The 20,844-nt window shown below is 41.5% G+C and overlaps 1 protein-coding gene across 1 annotated transcript in view; it reads right to left on the bottom strand.

Moving 5' to 3' along the window:
* The window catches only part of LOC131184281 (ATP-binding cassette sub-family C member 12-like), an 84,469-nt gene that overhangs the window by 29,792 nt on the left and 33,833 nt on the right, over positions 1-20,844 (bottom strand). Inside the window, exons 14-33 of the mRNA XM_058155403.1 lie at positions 16,776-16,910; positions 15,249-15,369; positions 12,428-12,487; positions 12,153-12,212; positions 11,306-11,467; positions 11,030-11,089; positions 10,756-10,815; positions 10,475-10,534; positions 10,201-10,260; positions 9,921-9,980; positions 9,370-9,429; positions 8,812-8,871; positions 7,028-7,078; positions 6,752-6,811; positions 6,469-6,528; positions 5,917-5,976; positions 5,651-5,701; positions 5,372-5,431; positions 3,482-3,571; positions 2,397-2,500 (exon numbers count right to left, since the gene is read on the bottom strand). Of these exons, the coding sequence (XP_058011386.1) occupies positions 2,397-2,500; positions 3,482-3,571; positions 5,372-5,431; positions 5,651-5,701; positions 5,917-5,976; positions 6,469-6,528; positions 6,752-6,811; positions 7,028-7,078; positions 8,812-8,871; positions 9,370-9,429; positions 9,921-9,980; positions 10,201-10,260; positions 10,475-10,534; positions 10,756-10,815; positions 11,030-11,089; positions 11,306-11,467; positions 12,153-12,212; positions 12,428-12,487; positions 15,249-15,369; positions 16,776-16,910 (1,494 nt within the window). The remainder of the gene's footprint in view (positions 1-2,396; positions 2,501-3,481; positions 3,572-5,371; positions 5,432-5,650; positions 5,702-5,916; positions 5,977-6,468; positions 6,529-6,751; positions 6,812-7,027; positions 7,079-8,811; positions 8,872-9,369; positions 9,430-9,920; positions 9,981-10,200; positions 10,261-10,474; positions 10,535-10,755; positions 10,816-11,029; positions 11,090-11,305; positions 11,468-12,152; positions 12,213-12,427; positions 12,488-15,248; positions 15,370-16,775; positions 16,911-20,844) is intronic.

Here is a 20,844-nt window from a genome sequence, read left to right as displayed (position 1 = left end):
GCTGGATGTGGCCCTTGGACCTTGAGTTTGACACCCCTGTGTTAAGTGAATCAGGCAGGTGTTAAGCGAATTTTAATGGGACATGGGAAATTAAGAAGGTTGAGGTATATATATATCAACCTTCTTATGTGCAACCTTATTTATTTACATATATGTGTGTGCGCGTTTGTGTAAACAGATTACAAAACTGGCTTCCCACATTGACTTCTATTGTTCGAAGCTGGCTGGGAATGTTGCAAAGGCTGACCACATGACCCTGGTGTGGTGCTGCAACCATCGTAAATACATGCCAGTTGCCAAGTGCCAAAGTTTTGGTCAGGTGATCAAAGGATGCTGCAACAGTCATAAGTGCAAGGACCCAGCTGTAGTGTCAGACCTGGAAGCCATATTTTCCTTTCAGGCTTGCCACAAATTCTACTGTGGGAAAACAGGAGGGGGGATTGTATGGAGTAAAGATATGTAGTCAAAATAACATTCTTTCCAGAAAGTCAAGGCCGGGTTGCCCTGCAGCTGTGCTGAGAAGACTGGGGAGGTAGCTTCTGTTCCAGAGGGTACCTGATTGGTGTCTGTGATGGACATGTGGGTGATGGACAAGAACCTGAACCTCTTTTGGGTGAGGAAAACCCGGAAGCTCTCAGATTCGGGTTTTCCCAGATGTGCCAATACGACATCTCTAATAAAAATTAGCTTTGAGGAAATTCAACCCTCGGAGTTTGATTTTGTTGGGGGTGTTAATTGGAACCTTGACATGTAGCTTCTTTCAGTGCCACTGTAAGTTCGAAGGCTTGCTAAGCAGACGACTGTAAGTTGAGGACTACTGGTATATCATAATTATAGCTTCCCTTTCCCTTTCTGAAGTTGGCAGACAGCAAGTTGCATGCCACAGATAACCCTTTCTCTGTCAGGAGGCAAACCTTTCGGGGGTCCAAGGGTTAATCCCCGATGTGCTGGCAAGGTTGCCCTTGGATTTGGAAATGCAATTAATGAATGTCATTAATGCTTGGGAAAATGCCATGCATTAGAAAACCGACATTAACCTTGTCTCAAGAGAGAGGGGGAAAAACTTAATTTTAAAAGTTGCATATTGTCTCTTCTTGGCCGTGTCCTTGCCTCTGGGTCTTCGTCCAAAAAAAAAAAAAAAAAATAGAGGTAGAGGAAAGTTTGTGGAAAGGGAATGTTGTCCAAATAAAACTTCATGAAGTCTTACTTTCCTTTCCTTTTTTTTTTTTCCCAGCCCAAGCTTTCGTGAAAAATGGACAAATAGCCTATTGGACTACCAGAGTCCATAGGTCTCAGAAGGATAGCAGGCCCTAAAAAAGGCTATCTACTAAAGTTTAGATAGAAAGATTTCAAAGTGTATCAGAATAGAATAGAATAGAATAGAATAGAATAGAATAGAATAGAATAGAATAGAATAGAATAGAATAGAATAGAATAGAATAGAATTTTTTATTAGCCAAATGTGATTGGGCACACAAGAAATTTGTCTTGATGCAGTGTACAAAAGAAAAGATACGTTCATCAAGAATCATAAGGTACAACACTTAATCAATATCAAAATAAATTGTAAGGATACAAGCGGCAATGTTACAGTCATACAGCCTTAAGTGGAAGGAGATGGGTGATGGGAATGATGAGAAGATTAATAGTAGTGCAGACTTAGTAAATAGTTTGACAATGTTGAGGGAATTATTTGTTTAGCAGAGTGATGGTGTTTGGGAAAAAACTGTCCTTGTGTTCTGGTGTGCAGTGCTCTATAGCGTCGTTTTGAGGGTAGGAGTTGAAACAGCTGAACTATTTGTAATCCTGCTGAGCTGTTGCTGTGAAATGTGATTTTGCAAAGTATGTAGTTTTGAGATATATTTGGAATCAGAACATTGAAACGGTGAGAAACAAGGAAGTGAAAGTAGACGATGGATAGAGGCTTGAGAGGTACACGAGTGTTTGCAGAGAGTGATGGTCAGTAAGAATGTAAGAAAGAACAAGGAAGTGAAACTATGGAATGCATATGTCCGTAAGAAAGAAGGTATAAGAAATGTGACTTCAGATGGGAATGGTGTTCTTTGCCCGATAGCAGTCCTTGTAGGACCTGCTATGTGTCATGGGACCCCATTGCAATCGTTTAATAATGTAAGTTTTGTTGTGAAATTGCATTGCTATGTTGGCTGCTCATGTTCCAAATTGCCCATGAAATGAACCTCTGAATCTTAAAGTAAGATTTATTGCTTGTGGTTCGTCTTTGGTTTTTTACTGGGATATTTTATAACGCTCTGCAAGTAGAGGAGGACAGGGGTGGGAATTCTGGGAGTTGGAGTCCATAAGTCTTTAAGTTATCAAAGTAGGAGTCCCCCGACATAAACGGAATGACATTTGGGTGCCAAATGGCACTTACTTACCCCAGAACCTTGGTTTAGCCAGAAACTCAACCACCAGCTGCTGAAGACTGAGCTGGCAGTCATCAAAACAAAGAGAAGAATGATGACAAACCACAATAGGAAACCTAGGAGGGAATGCAGACACGGAATGTCAAACAGGAAGCATTCCTGAGGATATTAAGCAGGGGTGAAATGCTCCCGGTTCGGACCAGATCACTCGATCCAGTAGCGATGGCGGCGGGTGGTTCAGAGAACTGTCAGCAAAAATCCCTGACCATCCCCTCCAGGCCCAGCTGAGCCACGCAATCATCAGAGATTTTTTTTTTAACTTTTAAGAGTATTTTTTCTTCGGCCGAAAAATATGCTTTTAAAAGTAGAAATAAAAGCCTCTGATGATGACGTGGCTCAGTTGGGATCAGAGCTTTTTAAAAGCATTTTTTCTACAACTTCTTCAACCTCCTGCTGTGGCCGATGTGCTGGGGTGAAAGACTGGGGGAGGGCCAGCTGAGGAGAAAGGTTTGTGGCTAATAATGCAGAGGCGAAAACCTTAAGGCAGTGGTTCTCAACCTTTATAGTGCTGCGACCCCTTTAATACAATTCCCCACGATGTGGCAACCTCAACCGTAAAATTATTTTCGTTCATAGGCCTAAGTAACTGTACTTTTGCTAATGTTATAAATTGTAATCATAATGTAAATATCTGATATACAGGATGTATTTTCATTGTTGCAAACGGAACATAGCCAAATCTGTATGTTTAATCAGCAAAGATTTCTCTCTTTTTTAATTCATCGCGCCTGAAGCCGAATTTGGCTAGCGATTTGAAGAGCCTGCAGCTGGCTTGTGGAATCAATCATTGGACCGCGATTCTTCGACTCGCAAATATACTTCCCATATTTCCGATGGTCTTAGGCGACCCCTGGCAAATCGTCATTTGACCCCCAATGGGGTTGCGACCCACAGGTTGAGAACCGCTGCCTTAAGGAGAAACAGGCAAGGCGAAGAGTTCGAGCTGAAAAGTCCTAGACCCCACCTATATGACTTTTGCAGAAATTTACCATCAACAAATGCATTTCAGAAATTGTGCAACCGGTTATGGCGTGTACCTCCAGATGCCTTGATATAAGTGTGGTAGGTTTCCCATTTGATCCAACCTTCTATCTTCACCTCTTTTTGAATCAGCTGATCTTCAGGAGCTGTGGCAGAAATCATTTTTCAAGCATTTATTCATACCACAACTTTACTCAGGGATGACAATTCTCATGCATTTCAAGCAAAATTGGACATCGGTTCAGCCCAGCTCCTCAAATGAACATTGGCAGCTTCGCAAGAGCCTTCACAAATCCACCCCCCCACCCCCCCCACCCCGCCATTCTCCCTGGATGAAGCCATACGGAAAATGCTCCTTTTGTTTCTCTAATGGCTGTTGAATGAATGGAAGCCCGTGACAAGAATGCAATAGGAGGGGAGATTGATTTACCTGAAGTGATCAATACTGCCAGCAGCTGGGATGCAAAACCCAATTGATTTTCTTATTCTCCTCTTTTGATTGTGAACAAAGGAGAGGCAGGTCAAAAGGAAAACGGCCCCAAGGGGCTGATTTAGCTTGGAGTTTGAACTTTTTTATTATTTTTTTTGTCATTTCCTCTTTCAAACTTTTTAGGCACAGAATTCACCAGGCCTCTCACTGTGGACTTTTACTTAATTTTGATTTTTTTTTTTTAAAAAAAATGTGGCACTTCCAAAACCTCCATTCAATTGGGAGAAAGCACCTCTGGCATGCCTTTTCCTTATATTTCAGGAAATATGATAAGCCTTTCTAGAGGAGCAGCAGAGTGGTTAAGACTCTGGGTTTGTCAGCCAGACAGCCGGCAATCCAGGTTCGAGACCTGAGCGACAGACATGGAGTGAGCTCCCGTACTTGGCTCAGCTCCTGCCAACTTAGACGTTCAAAAACATGCAGATGCGAGTAGATAAAGAGGTACCACTTCAGTGGGAAGGTAACATCACTCCCTGATGCCACATGACACAGAAATAACTTCAGACAGCCCTGGGTCAATGGCCTTGAAAAGGAGATGAGCACTGGCTCCTATAATCAGCCACAACTAGTGGAGTCAAACCCAGTCTTTACATTTAAAGACAATTGGTTTGTAGCCTATAGAGTAGGGGTCTCTTGACAACTTTAAATTTGGGGGACTTCAACTCCCAGAATTCCCCAGCCAGGTTTGGGAATTGAAGTCCCCCAAGTTTAAAGTTGTCAAAGTTGGAGACCCCTGCTATAGAGCATTTTCATTGCCTTGTAGCATCTCTTTTTTACAATTCCAGAAAACAGTGGAGAAGCTCCATTTAGTTCAATGTTTCTGAAGCTTAGCACCTTTTAAGATATGTGGACTTCAGCTCCCAGAATTCCCCAGTCATCCATGCTGTTGGGTTACTTGCATTCAGTGTGTTCCATGGATCCAATTTAGGTCGGTCATCAGGACCAGAGGGTTTGTCTTTCATGACCAGTCATGTTCCATGACCGAAACTATCGTATAACTATCATACGAAGTCATAATATTATTGGTTTGAACATCGGATGACAAGTCAACCCAACGACTATTCTGTTAAACCAAGTCTAGGACCCAGCTATGGGGTTCCCAAGCTAGAACAACCTGACTACAAGTAAAATCTACCACGGAACTGGTCAAGGCAAAATAATTGCATCTAGAATTGTAACAAAGAAAGACATGATATAAGCTATGTTTCCACTACTTCTTCAGCAAGATAAATATCTTGCTTATATTTATCAACTATTTGGTGTGCAATACATTTTGATGATGGCGAAAAAAGCATTCTTATTTCACACTGACTTGGCAACATTAATTTCACCTCAAAAGTACCAAGGCCTAACCTTGAAGAAAGTATCTAAGCAATTCTGGGTGCTTTTGCACTACACAGGGGTTGACAGTGAGATCTGGAGATTTAATCACGCAGGAAGACCAAGTGAAACTTACCTCTGCTTGTTCTTTCTTTAAGGTCTTTCTTAGTCTCCATATCATCAGGCTTATCAAAACCTTGGGAGATGACAAGTGAAAGGAGAGTCAAGCTAATACTTGTGGGGGGAAAAAAGCATTCTTATTTCATATTGATTTGGCAACATGAATTTCACCTCAAAAGTACCAAGGCCTAATGGTAAAATAAGTATATAAGTAACTATGGGTGCTTTTGTACCACAGAGGGTTGACACTGAGATCTCTGGATTTAATCACGCAGGAAGACAAAGTGAAACTTACTTCTGCTTTCTCCTTCTTTCTTAGTCTCTGTATCATCAGGCTTATCAAAACCTTGGGAGATGAAAAGTGAAGGGAGAGTGAAGCTAATACTTGTGAAAACAAGCATTCTTATTCCACACAGACTTGGCAACATTAATTTCAACTCAAAAGTACCAAGGATGAATCATAAAATAAGTATATAAGTAACTATGGGTGCTTTTGTATCACAGAGGGTTGACAGTGAGATCTCTGGATTTAATCACGCAGGAAGACCAACTGAAACTTACTTCTGCTTTTTCCTTCTTCAAGATCTTTCTTAGTCTCTGTATCATCAGGCTTATCAAAACCTTGGGAGATGAAAAGTAAAGGGAGAATCAAGCTAATACTTGTGAAAAAAAGCATTCTTATTTCACACTGACGTGGCAATATTAATTTCACCTCAAAAGTACCAAGGCCTAACCTTGAAGCAAGTATCTAAGCAAGCTTGGGTGCTTTTACACTGCACAGGGGTTGACAGTGAGATCTGGATATTTAATCATGGAGGAAGACAAAGTGAAACTTACTCCTGCTTTTTCCTTCTTCAAGGTCTTTCTTAGTCTCTGTATCATCAGGCTTATCAAAACCTTAGGAGATGAAAAGTGAAGGGAGAGTCAAGCTAATACTTGTGAAAAAAAGCATTCTTATTTCACATTGGCTTGGCAACATTAATTTCACCTTAAAAGTACCAAGGCTTAACCTTGAAGAGAGTATCTAAGCAATTCTGGGTGCTTTTGCAGTAGACAAGGGTTGACAGTGAGATCTGGGGATTTAATCGTGCAGGAAGACCAAGTGAAACTTACTCCTGCTTTTTCCTTCTTTAACGTCTTTCTTAGTCTCCATATCATCAGGCTTATCAAAACCTTGGGAGATAAAAAGTGAACAGAGAGTCAAGCTATTACTTGCAAAAAACAACAACAAAAACATTCTTATTCCACACTGATGGCAATATTAATTTCACCTCAAAAGTACCAACGCCTAAACTTGAAACAATTATCTAAGAAGGCCTGGGTGCTTTTGCACTACACAGGGGCTGACACTGAGATCTCTGGATTTAATCACGCAGGAAGACCAACTGAAACTTACTTCTGCTTTTTCCTTCTTCAAGGTCTTTCTTAGTCTCTGTATCATCAGGCTTATCAAAACCTTGGGAGATGAAAAGTGAAGGGAAAGTGAAGCTAATACTTGTGAAAACAAGCATTTTTATTCCACACAGACTTGGCAACCTGAATTTCACCTCAAAAGTACCAATGCCTAAACTTGAAACAATTATCTAAGAAGGCCTGGGTCCTTTTGCACTACCCAGGGGTTGACATTGAGATCTCTGGATTTAATCAAGCAGGAAGACAAAGTGAAACTTACTTCTGCTTTCTCCTTCTTTCTTAGTCTCTGTATCATCAGGCTTATGAAAACCTTGGGAGATGAAAAGTGAAGGGAGAGTCAAGCTAACACTTGTGAAAAAAAGCATTTTTATTTCACACTGACTTGACAACATTAATTTCACCTCAAAAGTACTAAGGCCTGAGAGGGCCGAGAACTTCCGGTGGCGCCACCTTCTTCGCTGAGTTCCTAATTAAGGGGCTCGGTACTGAACATCGTAAAAGCCAGGAAAAGCCAGCTTTAATCTCTTTCCCTGGATGAAAGGGAAAAGATAAGAGCTGCGGGGGTGTGGTGGTAGATCTCCCCAGGGGCTTTGTTTTTTATTAAACAGAGCCCTGAGGGTCGAGTCCCATAAATCATCCTGCCATAAGCTCCTGACTTCAGTGCGCTTCTGCAAAAGCAGGAAAAGAAGAAAGTGTCCATCTCTGCTAATTGTCTTATCTTTATGGATTTCTATAAGCAGGCGGAATGAGCACGAGTGAACAACTATTGGATTGCAAGTATTTTTGATTTCCTGACTTCTACCCTTTTAAAAAGAGAAACTTTTTTTTTCTTTGTTTCAACTGACTCTTTAAGATGGCACCTGAAAGAGAGTGAAAGTAAAGAATGGAATTTTAAACAGCCTGTGTAACTAAGAAGATAAGAAATGTTATGTGTGGATTCTAATGAAGTGAAGTGAGCTCTCCTATACTTAAAGGGGAAAAGAGAAGTTTCTAGACTTATATTTTGTGACTCTTAAAAACTGAAATGGCTACTAAACCACCTAAGACTGGGGGTAGAAGGGGTTCTGAACCAGCTTTAGAAGATTTGATTAAAGAGCAAGGGAAAGTGTTTGAAGAAAGGTTTAAGGAGATTATGGATAATAATGAGAAAATAAGAGAAGAAATAAAAGAGAATAATAAAAAAATAAGAGAAGATATTTTGATGGCTTTTCAAGGTTTGGCAAAAAGACTGGAGGTGGTGGAGGAGGAGGTGCAAGAAATTGCTCAGTCAAATCAGCAAATAGAAAATAGAATGGGGGGAATGCAAATCAAATTGGACAAAAATGAAGATCAAGTGGTGGTGATGCAGTATAGAATGGTGGAAGGAGATCTGAGAATTAGGGGCTTGAATGAGGAGAAAGGGGAAGATTTAAAAAAATTTTTTATCAGAAGCTCTGGCTGAACTTATTGAACTTGATCCACAAGAGGTTGCTTATCAAATTGACAAAATTTATAGAGTTAATTCCTGGATTGCTAGGCAGAAGAAACTTCCTAGACACATTGTGGTTTATTTTTTGAAAAGAACAGTGAGGAATCAAATTTTGCAAGTTGCTTTTCAGAAAAACTTGAAAATAGGAGAACAGGAGCTGAAGGTTTTGAAAGAGATTCCTCCCAAGATGTTAAGGGATAGAAAGGACTTTACATTTTTTACACAAGAAATGTATTATTTTTGATTGTTTTCGGGGGAAGTTAGGAATTGATGATTGTAGGGGTATAATTAAGTTGGGATGAAATTTTTTTAGCATATGTTTGTTTTAGTTTTAACTATACCTTGTGTTCATTCCGGGAAGTCGGGGGGACGGACGGGGGTTGTGAAGGGAGGGGGAGAGGAGGGGGGGGAAAGGGGGGGAAAATCTTGTAAAACTTTTTGAATAAAAAAAAAAAAAGTACTAAGGCCTAATCGTGAAATAAGTATATAAGTAACTATGGGTGCTTTTGTCCCACAGAGGGGTTGACAGTGAGATTTGGGGATTTAATCACATAGGAAGACAAAGTGAAACTTACTCCTGCTTTTTCCTTCTTTAACGTCTTTCTTAGTCTCTGTATCATCAGGCTTATCAAAACCTTGGGAGATGAAAAGTGAACAGAGAGTCAAGTTATCACTTGCCAAAAAAAAAAAAAAAAGCATTCTTATTCCACACTGACGTGGCAATATTAATTTCACCTCAAAAGTACCAACGCCTAAACTTGAAACATTTATCTACGAAGGCCTGGGTGCTTTTACTCACGGGTTGACAGTGAGATCTGGGGATTTAATCGTGGAGGAAGACAAAGTGAAACTTACTCCTGCTTTTTCCTTCTTCAAGGTCTTTCTTAGTCTCTGTATCATCAGGCTTATCAAAACCTTGGGAGATGAAAAGTGAAGGGACAGTGAAGCTAATACTTGTGGGGGGAAAAGCATTCTTATTTCAAATTGACTTGGCAACATGAATTTCACCTCAAAGGTACCAAGGCATAACTTTGAAGCAATTATCTAAGAAGGCCTGGGTGCTTTTGCAGAAGACAAGGGTTGACAGTGAGATCTGGGGATTTAATCAGGCAGGAAGACCAAGTGAAACTTACTTCTGCTTTTTCCTTCTTTAAGGTCTTTCTTAGTCTCTGTATCATCGGGCTTATCAAAACCTTGGGAGATGAAAAGTGAAGGGAGAGTGAAGCTAATACTTGTGAAAACAAGCATTTTTATTCCACACAGACTTGGCAACCTGAATTTCACCTCAAAAGTACCAATGCCTAAACTTGAAAAAATTATCTAAGAAGGCCTGGGTCATTTTGCATTACAAAGGGGTTGACACTGAGATCTCTGGATTTAATCACACAGGAATACCAAGTGAAACTTATTTCTGCTTTCTCCTTCTTCAAGGTCAGTCTTAGTCTCTGTATCATCAGGCTTATCAAAACCTTGGGAGATGAAAAGTAAAGGGAGAATCAAGCTAATACTTGTGAAAAAAAGCATTCTTATTTCACACTGACTTGGCAATATTAATTTCACCTCAAAAGTACCAAGCCCTAATCGTAAAACAAGTATATAAGTAACTATGGGTGCTTTCGTACCACAGAGGGTTGACAGTAAGATTTGGGGATTTAATCGCATAGGAAGACAAAGTGAAACTTACTCCTGCTTTTTCCTTCTTCAAGGTCTTTCTTAGTCTCTGTATCATCGGGCTTATCAAAACCTTGGGAGATGAAAAGTGAACAGAGAGTCAAGCTATTACTTGCCAAAAAAAAAAATGCATTCTTATTCCACATTGACGTGGCAATATTAATTTCACCTCAAAAGTACCAACGCTAAACTTGAAGTAATTATCTAAGAAGGCCTGGGTGCTTTTGCACTACACAGGGGTTGACACTGAGATCTCTGGATTTAATCACGCAGGAAGACCAACTGAAACTTACTCCTGCTTTTTCCTTCTTCAAGGTCCTTCTTAGTCTCCGTATCATCAGGCTTATCAAAACCTTGGGGGAGGAAAAGTGAAGGGAGAGTCAAGCTAATACTTGTGAAAAAAGGATTCTATTTCACACTGAGTTGTCAACATTAATTTCACCTCAAAAGTACTAAAGCCTAACCTTGAAGCAAGTATCTAAGCAAGCTTGGGTGCTTTTACACTGCACAGGGGTTGACAGTGAGATCTGGATATTTAATCATGGAGGAAGACAAAGTGAAACTTACTCCTGCTTTTTCCTTCTTCAAGGTCTTTCTTAGTCTCCATATCATCAGGCTTATCAAAACCTTGGGAGATGAAAAGTGAACAGAGAGTCAAGCTATTACTTGCCAAAAAAAAAAATGCATTCTTATTCCACATTGACGTGGCAATATTAATTTCACCTCAAAAGTACCAACGCCTAAACTTGAAGTAATTATCTAAGAAGGCCTGGGTGCTTTTGCACTACACAGGAGTTGACACTGAGATCTCTGGATTTAATCACGCAGGAAGACCAACTGAAACTTACTCCTGCTTTTTCCTTCTTCAAGGTCCTTCTTAGTCTCCGTATCATCAGGCTTATCAAAACCTTGGGGGAGGAAAAGTGAAGGGAGAGTCAAGCTAATACTTGTGAAAAAAGGATTCTATTTCACACTGAGTTGTCAACATTAATTTCACCTCAAAAGTACTAAAGCCTAACCTTGAAGCAAGTATCTAAGCAAGCTTGGGTGCTTTTACACTGCACAGGGGTTGACAGTGAGATCTGGATATTTAATCATGGAGGAAGACAAAGTGAAACTTACTCCTGCTTTTTCCTTCTTCAAGGTCTTCCTTAGTCTCCATATCATCAGGCTTATCAAAACCTTGGGAGATGAAAAGTGAAGGGAGAGTCAAGCTAATACTTGTGAAAAAAAGCATTCTTATTTCACACTGACTTGGCAACATTAATTTCACCTCAAAGGTACCAAGGCTTAACCTTGAAGCAATTATCTAAGGAAATCTGGGTACTTTTGCACTGTACAGGGGTTGACACTGAGATCTGGGGATTTAATCATACAGGAAGCCAAAGTGAAAGTTACTTCTGCTTCTTCCTTCTTTAAGGTCTTTCTTAGTCTCTGTATCATCAGGCTCTGCTGTGGCCCTCTGGTGGCCAGCAGAGCTGGTAGCTGAGTCGGATAGCGAGGCTGTTGGGGAGGAACTTCGGCCAGTCCTGGGGGTTGCGGAAAGCTCAGACGAGGGCTCTGCATCGGAGACAGAGAGGGAGCTAGACAGGAGCAAGGCAGAGCAACAGCTGGAGCATATTCCCAGTGTCGCATGTGCAGAGCTGCCCAAAGACAAAAACAACTCAGAAAGCACGGTTGACTCAGTAGTAAAGCCAAACCTTTGTGGTGATTGGTCCCTCCCATAGGAAATTAAAGAGGAGCGAACAGGGAGTGGGCTTTTTCAGGAAACCATTCATTCATTCTGTGACTCTGAGAGACTCTGTGCCAGGTTTTGCCTTGTACTGTGGTTGGAAACAAGTTACATGGCAGCTTCCCAAGCGAGACAAAGTGTGTTGAGAAATATTCCTTTGAAAAACTGTTTGGATAAGCCTTGTTGACTGTGAATGAATGTAATTCACAGTTGTGTAAATAAAAGAGGCTTTGCCGGGGATCAATTCCCACCTCCAGCTTGTTAAGGGAGCCTAGGTCAGAACAGGCTCATCAAAACCTTGGGCGATAAAAAGTAAAGGGAGAGTCAAGCAAATACTTGTGAAAAAAAGCATTCTTATTTCACACTGACTTGGCAACCTGAATTTCACCTCAAAAGTACCAATGCCTAAACTTGAAAAAATTATCTAAGAAGGCCTGGGTCCTTTTGCATTACACAGGGGTTGACAGTGAGATCTGGGGATTTAATAATGCAGGAAGACCAAGTGAAACTTACTCCTGCTTTTTCCTTCTTCAAGGTCTTCCTTAGTCTCTGTATCATCAGGCTTATCAAAACCTTGGGAGATGAAAAGTGAAGGGAGAGTGAAGCTAATACTTGTGGAAACAAGCATTCTTATTCCACACAGACTTGGCAACATTAATTTCACCTCAAAAGTACCAAGGACGAATCATAAAATAAGTATATAAGTAACTATGGGTGCTTTTGTATCACAGAGGGTTGACAGTGAGATCTCTGGATTTAATCACGCAGGAAGACCAACTGAAACTTACTTCTGCTTTTTCCTTCTTCAAGGTCTTCCTTAGTCTCTGTATCATCAGGCTTATCAAAACCTTGGGAGATGAAAAGTGAAAGGAGAATCAAGCTAATACTTGTGAAAAAAAGCATTCTTATTTCACACTGACTTGGCAACATTAATTTCACCTCAAAAGTAACAAGGCTTAACCTTGAAGAGAGTATCTAAGCAAGCCTGGTTGCTTTTGCAGTAGACAAGGGTTGACAGTGAGATCTGGGGATTTAATCGTGCAGGAAGACCAAGTGAAACTTACTCCTGCTTTTTCCTTCTTTAACGTCTTTCTTAGTCTCCATATCATCAGGCTTATCAAAACCTTGGGAGATGAAAAGTGAAGAGAGAGTCAAGCGATTACTTGCCCCTCCCCAAAAAAGCATTTTTATTCCTCACTGACATGGCAATATTAATTTCACCTCAAAAGTACCAAGGCCTAAACTTGAAACATTTATCTAAGAAGGCCTGGGTGCTTTTGAACCACAGAGGGGTTGACAGTGAGATCTGGGGATTTAATCGTGCAGAAAGACAAAGTGAAACTTACTCCTGCTTTTTCCTTCTTCAAGGTCTTTCTTAGTCTCTGTATCATCAGGCTTATCAAAACCTTGGAAGATGAAAAGTGAGGGGAGAATCAAGCTAATACTTGTGATCGTTAAAAATATAAAGGATGAAAGGAAACAATTTTACCAGGAAATTTCATTTCTGCGGCAGAGATTTCTGAATCGTGATCCTGGATGTCTTTCTTTTTCATTGATTCGTCTGATGATGATGAAAGAAATTGGTTGTCTTGAATCTAAAGCAAGCAAATATTTTTTTATTTGAGAATATAGAAGCCCAGCTAGATCATATACAACATCTGTCTAAGCCAGAGGTGGGGAACAACGGCCTCCTTTATGACTTGTGGACTTTTTTTTTTTTTTGAATTTATATCCTGCCCTTCTCCGAAGACTCAAGGCGGCTTACATTGTGTTAAGCAATAGTCTTCATCCATTTGTATATTATATACAAAGTCAACTTTTATTACCCCCAACAATCTGGGTCCTCATTTTACCTACCTTATAAAGGATGGAAGGCTGAGTCAACCTTGGGCCTGGTGGGACTTGAACCTGCAGTAATTGCAAGCAGCTGTGTTAATAACAGACTGCTTTAGTCTGTTAAGCCACCAGACTTCAACTCTCAGTATTCCTGAGCCAGCAGGGCCATTGTTCCCCATCCCTGGCCTAAACCATAGGACACCCCATAAACTTGTCTTGAGGATAATACTTATTTGTTCTTATTTTTCTCCAGCATCTGATACTGGAAGAAACAGTGTCATTGACCCAAGGAAGTTATTTTTCCTCTTGTTTCTAAAAACGATTGATTGTTCTAACAGTTTTTCCTCATCTGTTAAGAATATAAAAATACACTTGTTTCTTCAACCCCAAGTCAGCTTAGTCCAACAGCTTGTTACCTACAACATCTAAGCAGAGGTCTCCTGGAAGCCTACAAGCTCAGCATGATACAGATAACTCCTCGACTTATAGTCCTCGACCTATGACCATAATTGGGCCCAAGATTTCTATTGCTAAGTGAGACATTTGTTTTGTCCCATTTTACGGTCTTTCTTGCCATAGCTGTTAAATGAATCATTGCTGTTATTAAGTTAGCAACGCAATTGTGAAGTGAATCTGGCTTCCCCATTGACTTCGCTCTTCAGAAGGTCGCAAAAGGGGATCTTGTGACCCCGGGACAGTGCAACCATCATAAATATGAACCAGTTGCCAAGCTGTTGTGGCCTGTCGGCTGCCAGCCCCTCCAACAGCCAAATCAGAGGAGGAGGAGGAGGATTGGGAGTCAGGGTCAGCATCAAGGCAACCTGAGAGCTCCAAGGGGCAAGAGGGAATGGAGCCGTCAGAGATAGAGACAAAGGTGGAGCCTGGCCCATCCATCAGCCTTCAGATGGAGAGTCAACAGCCCCCAGGTCTGGAGGTGGTTGATGAGGAAGAGACAGAATAGCTGGGTCCAGTGCCTGACGCAGGGATGCGCAGAAGGCAGAGGAGAGGAGAACAGTGGAAATCTGTGGGCTGATCCTTGGGATGGAAGAGCTACCACTGCTAGCAAAGCCCAACCCTAGCTCTGGGGATAAAAGGCAGGGGACGGAGATGAATAGATGTGGCAGACAACTCTTCATCTCCCAGCCGGCTGGACTTGTTAGCCTGCGGTGAGAGAGAAACTTTTTGCTGGGGCTGCTGGTGCTCCTAATAAAGGAATCTTTGACTTAACTTCAGATGGTTTGTCGTGTTTGGGGAGCTGGGTCAGAACACAAGAATCTGAATTTTGATCGCATGATCATGGGGAGGCTGCAATGGTCCCAAGTGTGGAAAAATGGTCATAAGTCACTTTTGTCAGTGATGATGTAACTTTGAACCTGTCATTAAATGAACTGTTATATATCTGTCATGTTCTCCAGAAATTATTTCCATTGCCTTTCTGATTCAGGGGCTACCCCTAAGCTATCTAGATCACATCCATTAGACTGCGCAATGTATAGCCATCCAGATACTGTTAGACTTCACTTCCTATCACACACGACTATTATCCAAATTAGCTAGGTCTTATGAAAGTGGAGACTCAACAGTAACTGGACCTACTATTATCCACATTATTCTAATATGTGCCTTTGGGCATATGATTATTGCTAAAGCAGTGCCACTCTCCAAACCCTCTCTCTGCTTTGTCATCTTTGCAGGCACCAGAAGGTGTCACCTGGCTTCTGGTGGGGGTTGAGCCACGAACTCTGTCCTTTCAGCACACGCCTGGAATCTCACAATGCACACGCGGAAAAGTATCGCCGTATTTCACGTGGTACTGATTGCCTGAGTCATATCCCCCTTTGCTCTCTGCACAGATGCTGCTGCGGCTGCGCATTTTCTCTTCATCCGTGCAATGCTTCGAAACGTTTGCGAGGTGCAAGTGGCAGTGAAAACCTGCAAGAGTGCCAGTGTTGGTGCGTAAACCACATTGTTCTTTGCGCTCGTCAGTGGTGAGTGGCCCACGGTTCGGACCGGTTCTATAGAACCGATAGTAAAACTGGCGGGAGGCTCTGCGTACTGACCCGGATGTCGTCATAGGTGATCTGTGCATGCGCAGAAGCTTGGCGCATGCACGAGGCCACTGCGAACCGGTAATAAGGGTAAGTAGAACCCACCCCTGGCGCTTGTGCTTGGAAAGTGTGGATTAGGCATTGAAATATAACAGAAGAACAAAGTTGGAAGGGACCTTGGAGGTTTTAAAGCAAGAATAATGAGCTTTGGAATGAGCTTCCCCCTGGCTTACGTCAAGTGCCTGATCTTCGGACCTTTCGCCGTGAGCTGAAAACGCACCTATTTATTCAAGCGGGACTGGACTGAAATTTTACTGGGGTTATTTATATTTTAAGATTTAAATTTGTTTTAAAATTTAAAATTTATTTATATTTTAAGATTTAAATTTGTTTTAAAATTTGGGCCACGTTATAATATGTTTTTTAACTTTCTCTTAATGTTTATATATTGAATTTTACTTGGCTGTACACCACTCTGAGTCCTTCGGGAGAAGGGCGGTATAAAAATCGAAATAAATAAATAAATAAATAAATAAGAATAGAATAGAATAGAATAGAATAGAATAGAATAGAGTAGAGTAGAGTAGAGTAGAGTAGAGTAGAGTAGAGTAGAATAGAATAGAATAGAATAGAATAGAATAGAGTAGAGTAGAGTAGAGTAGAGTAGAGTAGAGTAGAGTAGAGTAGAGTAGAGTAGAGTGGGTAGAGTGAGTAGAGTAGAATAGAATGGAACAGAACAGAGTAGAGTAGAGTGGAGTAGAGTAGAGTGGGTAGAGTGAGAATAGAATGGAATAGAATAGAACAGGTAGAGTGGAGTAGAGTAGTAGAGTAGAGGTAGAGTAGAGTGAGAATAGAATGAGAATAGAATGAGAATAGAACAGGTAGAGTAGAGTAGAGGTAGAGTAGAGTGGAGTAGAGTAGAGTGAGATAGAATAGAATAGAACAGGTAGAGTGAGAATAGAATAGAACAGAACAGAGTAGAATAGCAGTGTTGGAAGGGACCTTGGAGGTCTTCTAATCCAACCTCCTGCTCAGGCAGGAAACCCTATAACGTTTCAGACAAATGTTTGTCCAATCTGTTGAATGTCTCTATCCTACACAATGGTTGCTGGTAAACGGCATCAAAAGGCTTCAAATTCTATGCGGTGTGATAAGAAAGTTCTTCTAGAAGCTTTCACCCAGTACCAGAGAACTAACTTTGAGGATGCTAATAGGCAGCAGCACAAAATAAGTCTGGAGAACTAAAACCCACAATGACGTCTTGCGCGCGCTGGTTATCAAAGAGTTGAGCGTAACGGCCCTTGGCTTTCAACAGCTGCGCGTGGGTACCACTTTCCAATATCTCCCCATCTTCCATCAAGATGATTTGATCACAAAACTGCAGATACTGTGGGTATTAAGGAAAGAGAAAAGAATCAGTAAACTAATGAGAAGGTTGTAGGGTTTATATTTCAGGGCCCCACGTTTATGTCGGTATCCTCGATTTACGATCACCGTTGAGCCCCAAACTTTTGTTTTGCTAAGCGAGACATTTGTTAAGTGAGTTTTGCTTCCATTTTACGTCCTTTCTTGCCGCAGTTGTTAAGTGAATCACTGCACTTGTTAAGTTAGTAACCCGGTTGTGAAGCGAATCCGGCTTACCCCATCGACTCTGCTCATCAGAAGGTCGTAAAAGGGGATCAAGAAACCCCGGGGGGCACTGCGACCGTCATAAATTCGAGTCAGTTGCCAAGCGTTTGGATTTTGATCACGTGACCATAGGGATGCTGCAATGATCATAAGTGTAACAACCCAGTGATGTTGCAACTTTGAATGGTCACTTAATGGACAGTTGTAAGTCGAGGACTACCTGTAGAGCAGGGGTCTCCAACCTTGGCCACTTTAAGACTTTAAAGGAGTTGAAGTCCACAAGTCTTAAAGTGGCCAAGGTTGGAGATCCCTGCTGTAGACTTTCAGGATTGTTGTTAGTCTTCAAGAGACACAAGATCAAGGAAGAGACATGGCCGTTTTAACTTCAGACGGTCACTAAATGAACGGTTGTAAGGTGAGGACTACTTATAATCATTTCTTTAAACAGTCTTTATTGTTGTAGGATAGAAAAACAGAATTTGACCATTTGTATCAAACAATATCTTGGCATGTCTTTCTCACACCTCCCTCTTTCTTGGGTCTAAGTATAGGTAATCCTTGATTTAAGACCACAATTGAGCTTCCATGGATAACAAAAGACAGTTGTTTATTTGTACCCCATGACTATCATTAAGTGTTGTACTTTATGATTCTTGATGAAGGTATCTTTTCTTTTATGTACACTGAGAGCATACGCACCAAGACAAATTCCTTGTGTGTCCAATCACACTTGGCCAATAAAGAATTCTATTCTATTCTATTCTATTCTATTCTTATGATTCTTGATGAATGTATCTTGTCTTTTTATGTACACTGAGAGCCTATGCACCAAAAACAAATTCCTTGTGTGTCCAATCACACTTGGCCAATAAAGATGTCTATTCTATTCTATTCTATTCTATTCTATTCTATTCTATTCTATTCTATTCTATTCTATTCTATTCTATTCTATTCTATTCTATTCTATTCTATTCTATTCTAAAAAAATTTCTTGGTGGCTTCTTTAGGGTCATCCTGCTTTGGTATCTGCCCTGTAAATTCTAAATTAACTAGTAACAGCAGGCTTTCTGAAAACAAACCTACTAGACTAGTCTAGTCTAGTCTAGTCTAGTCTAGTCTAGTCTAGTCTAGTCTAGTCTTGTCTATTGTTAAGTGAGTTTTGTCCCATTTTACAACCTAAACACATTATTATAAGTCGAGGATTACCTCTATGTCCTTGTTTGGTGGATAAGAGTTTTGGAAGTTCTTATAAGCAAATTATGCAGTCTGGACATGAAGCTAGGAAAAGTACAAGTCTTCCTTTGGCCACCCTTGTTCAGTCAGAGATAAGACAGCAACGCTTGAAGAATGCTAAAATTAAGAAAAATCTTTGAATGACGGTGCAAAGGAAGAGGTGTCAGCAGCTCACCTTTCCTCTCAAATTATTGCCGCTTCTAGATGCCATCCAAGGACATGGATGGATTAACTTCGGTCCCTTGGACTCCTTCCGTCACTTTTATCAGTCTTGCACTTTTATCATGGATTAACTTCTGTCCCTCCCTCACTTTTATCAGTCTTGCACTGCTCAGTCTTTTCTCTTTTGAAATGAGGCCAACCATCTAAACCTTTATGCGTGTGGATTGGATATTGGATAGTATCTTAAGCAAGCCATTTTTTAAAAAACCTCCCGATTTGCTCCTTCTCATAGGCAGCGTGAATGGACACGCCGCAATTAGCAGACAAGATTGCAAGAGATTGTTGGTTCTGAAAGATACAGCGATTCAATTAAATAAAACATAGCAATGAATAAAAAATAGAGATGGGGGGTGGATCTAGTGTAATATGCTGTATTGTGGCAAGCATAAGAATGTTCAATTTGGAGACTTGATTTGAGGGCCGTAGAAATGAATCTCTGGCTCAGATGAGATTCCTGAATCGAATCAGCAAGTCAGTTGCAACCGTCCAGTCAAACTGATGCCACTGAATTGATCCGGATCAATTTTGAAGAACTTCTGTGTGTGCCCCAGAAGCCTTTATTCTAATCAATTTTTTTGAAGTTTGAATGAAAGCAGTTAGCCTAGACCAGTGATGGCGAACCTATGGGATGCGTGCTGGAAGTGGCACACAGAGCCATCTCTCTGGGCATGCCACCTGTCACCTGTTGCTCTTCCGGGTCTTTGTGCATGCGGAAGTACCGGAAACAGTATTGTGGTTCATCAGCAGCCTACGGAGCTGGCAACGGAGTCGGCAACGGAGTCGGACAGCAATGAGGCTGAGGTGAGGCCAGGACCATCAGGAAGTGAGGTGCGGACTCCAGAGCCTCCAAAGACTGATAGTAGTGAGGCAGGGGAACAGGAGGAGCCTGTTCCTAATGCACGCATGAGAAGAGCTGCCAGAAGGCAAGAGCAGCTCAAGCAAAAAGGACAACTCAGGAGTACGGCCAAGAGATGATTGGCCCCTCCCATAAGGCTTAAAACAGACCAGCAATGGCATTTGGGCTTTGCCGGAAAACAACATTGGTAGCTTCTTCTTCTGCTTTGTCTTCTGCTTCGTCTACATATTGCCTTTATTTTTGTGACTTGTGAACGTTTGCCAAGAAAGGCCTTTGGCAGTTTGCCTAATTGGACCAAGGTTTGCGACAGAACTGAGGAATTTGTATTGGGAGGCATTTGTTTTAATTTGAGTTGAATGATGCTGGGAATGAAGTAATTGTCATTCGCTGTTCGAATAAAGTTTGTTTTTCACAGACTGAGTTTCCTACTACTTACTTGGGCCTGGGTCACAACAAACAGGAAGAGCAGCTCCCCGGCATGTTTGGGTGCCCTGGGAAGCTGAGCTTCCAGTTTCCGGTGCTCCTGCGTAGGGGAGCTGCTCTTCCGGTTTCCGGCACTACCCCGCACCCGTGGATGCGCCCGTTTCGGCACTCGGTGCTGAAAAGGTTCACCAACACTAGCTTAGACGTTCCAAATTAAACTGAAATAATTTTTTAAATCAAACTAGATTCAAGCTGGAACTGAACTGGATCATAAATTACAATGAACCAATAAAATGGATTTTAACAGATTTATACATACTTCAGTTTCTCTCTCCCTCTCTCCCTCACTCACTCCCATTCCCTCTTTCTCTCAGAGAGAGAGATTCCCATTGTGTGTATGTGTCTATGTTTCTCTCTCTCTCTCTCTTTCTCTCACACACACACACACACTCCCTCTGTGAGTGTGTGTGTGTGTGTGTGTGTGAGAGAGAGAGAGAGAGAGAGAGAGAGAGAGATTCCCATTGTGTGTATGTGTCTATGTTTCTCTCTTTCTCTCTCTCTCTCTCACACACACATACACACTCCCTCTGTGTGTGTGTGTGTGAGAGAAAGAGAGAGAGAGAGAGAGAGATATTCCATTGTGTGTATGTGTCTATGTGTTTCTCTCTCTCTCACACACACACACACACACACTCCCTCTCTTCCTCCCTCCCTCCCTCTGTGTGTGTGTGTGAGAGAGAGAGTGAGAGAGAGAGATTCCCATTGTGTGTATGTGTCTGTATTTCTCTCTCTCTCTCTCTCTCTCACACACACACACACACACTCCCTCCCTCTGTGTGTGTGTGTGTGTGTGTGAGAGAGAGAGAGAGAGGGGGGGGGGAGAGAGGGAGACAGACAGACAGACAGACAGACAGACAATGGGAAACAGATAGAAAGTACATATAGACAAAGAGACGGA

Source organism: Ahaetulla prasina, chromosome 12 (assembly GCF_028640845.1).
Source record: "Ahaetulla prasina isolate Xishuangbanna chromosome 12, ASM2864084v1, whole genome shotgun sequence".
NCBI lineage: Eukaryota > Metazoa > Chordata > Lepidosauria > Squamata > Colubridae > Ahaetulla > Ahaetulla prasina.
Note: the sequence above shows the minus strand (reverse complement) of the source record. Positions and strands in the feature narration are given on the sequence as shown.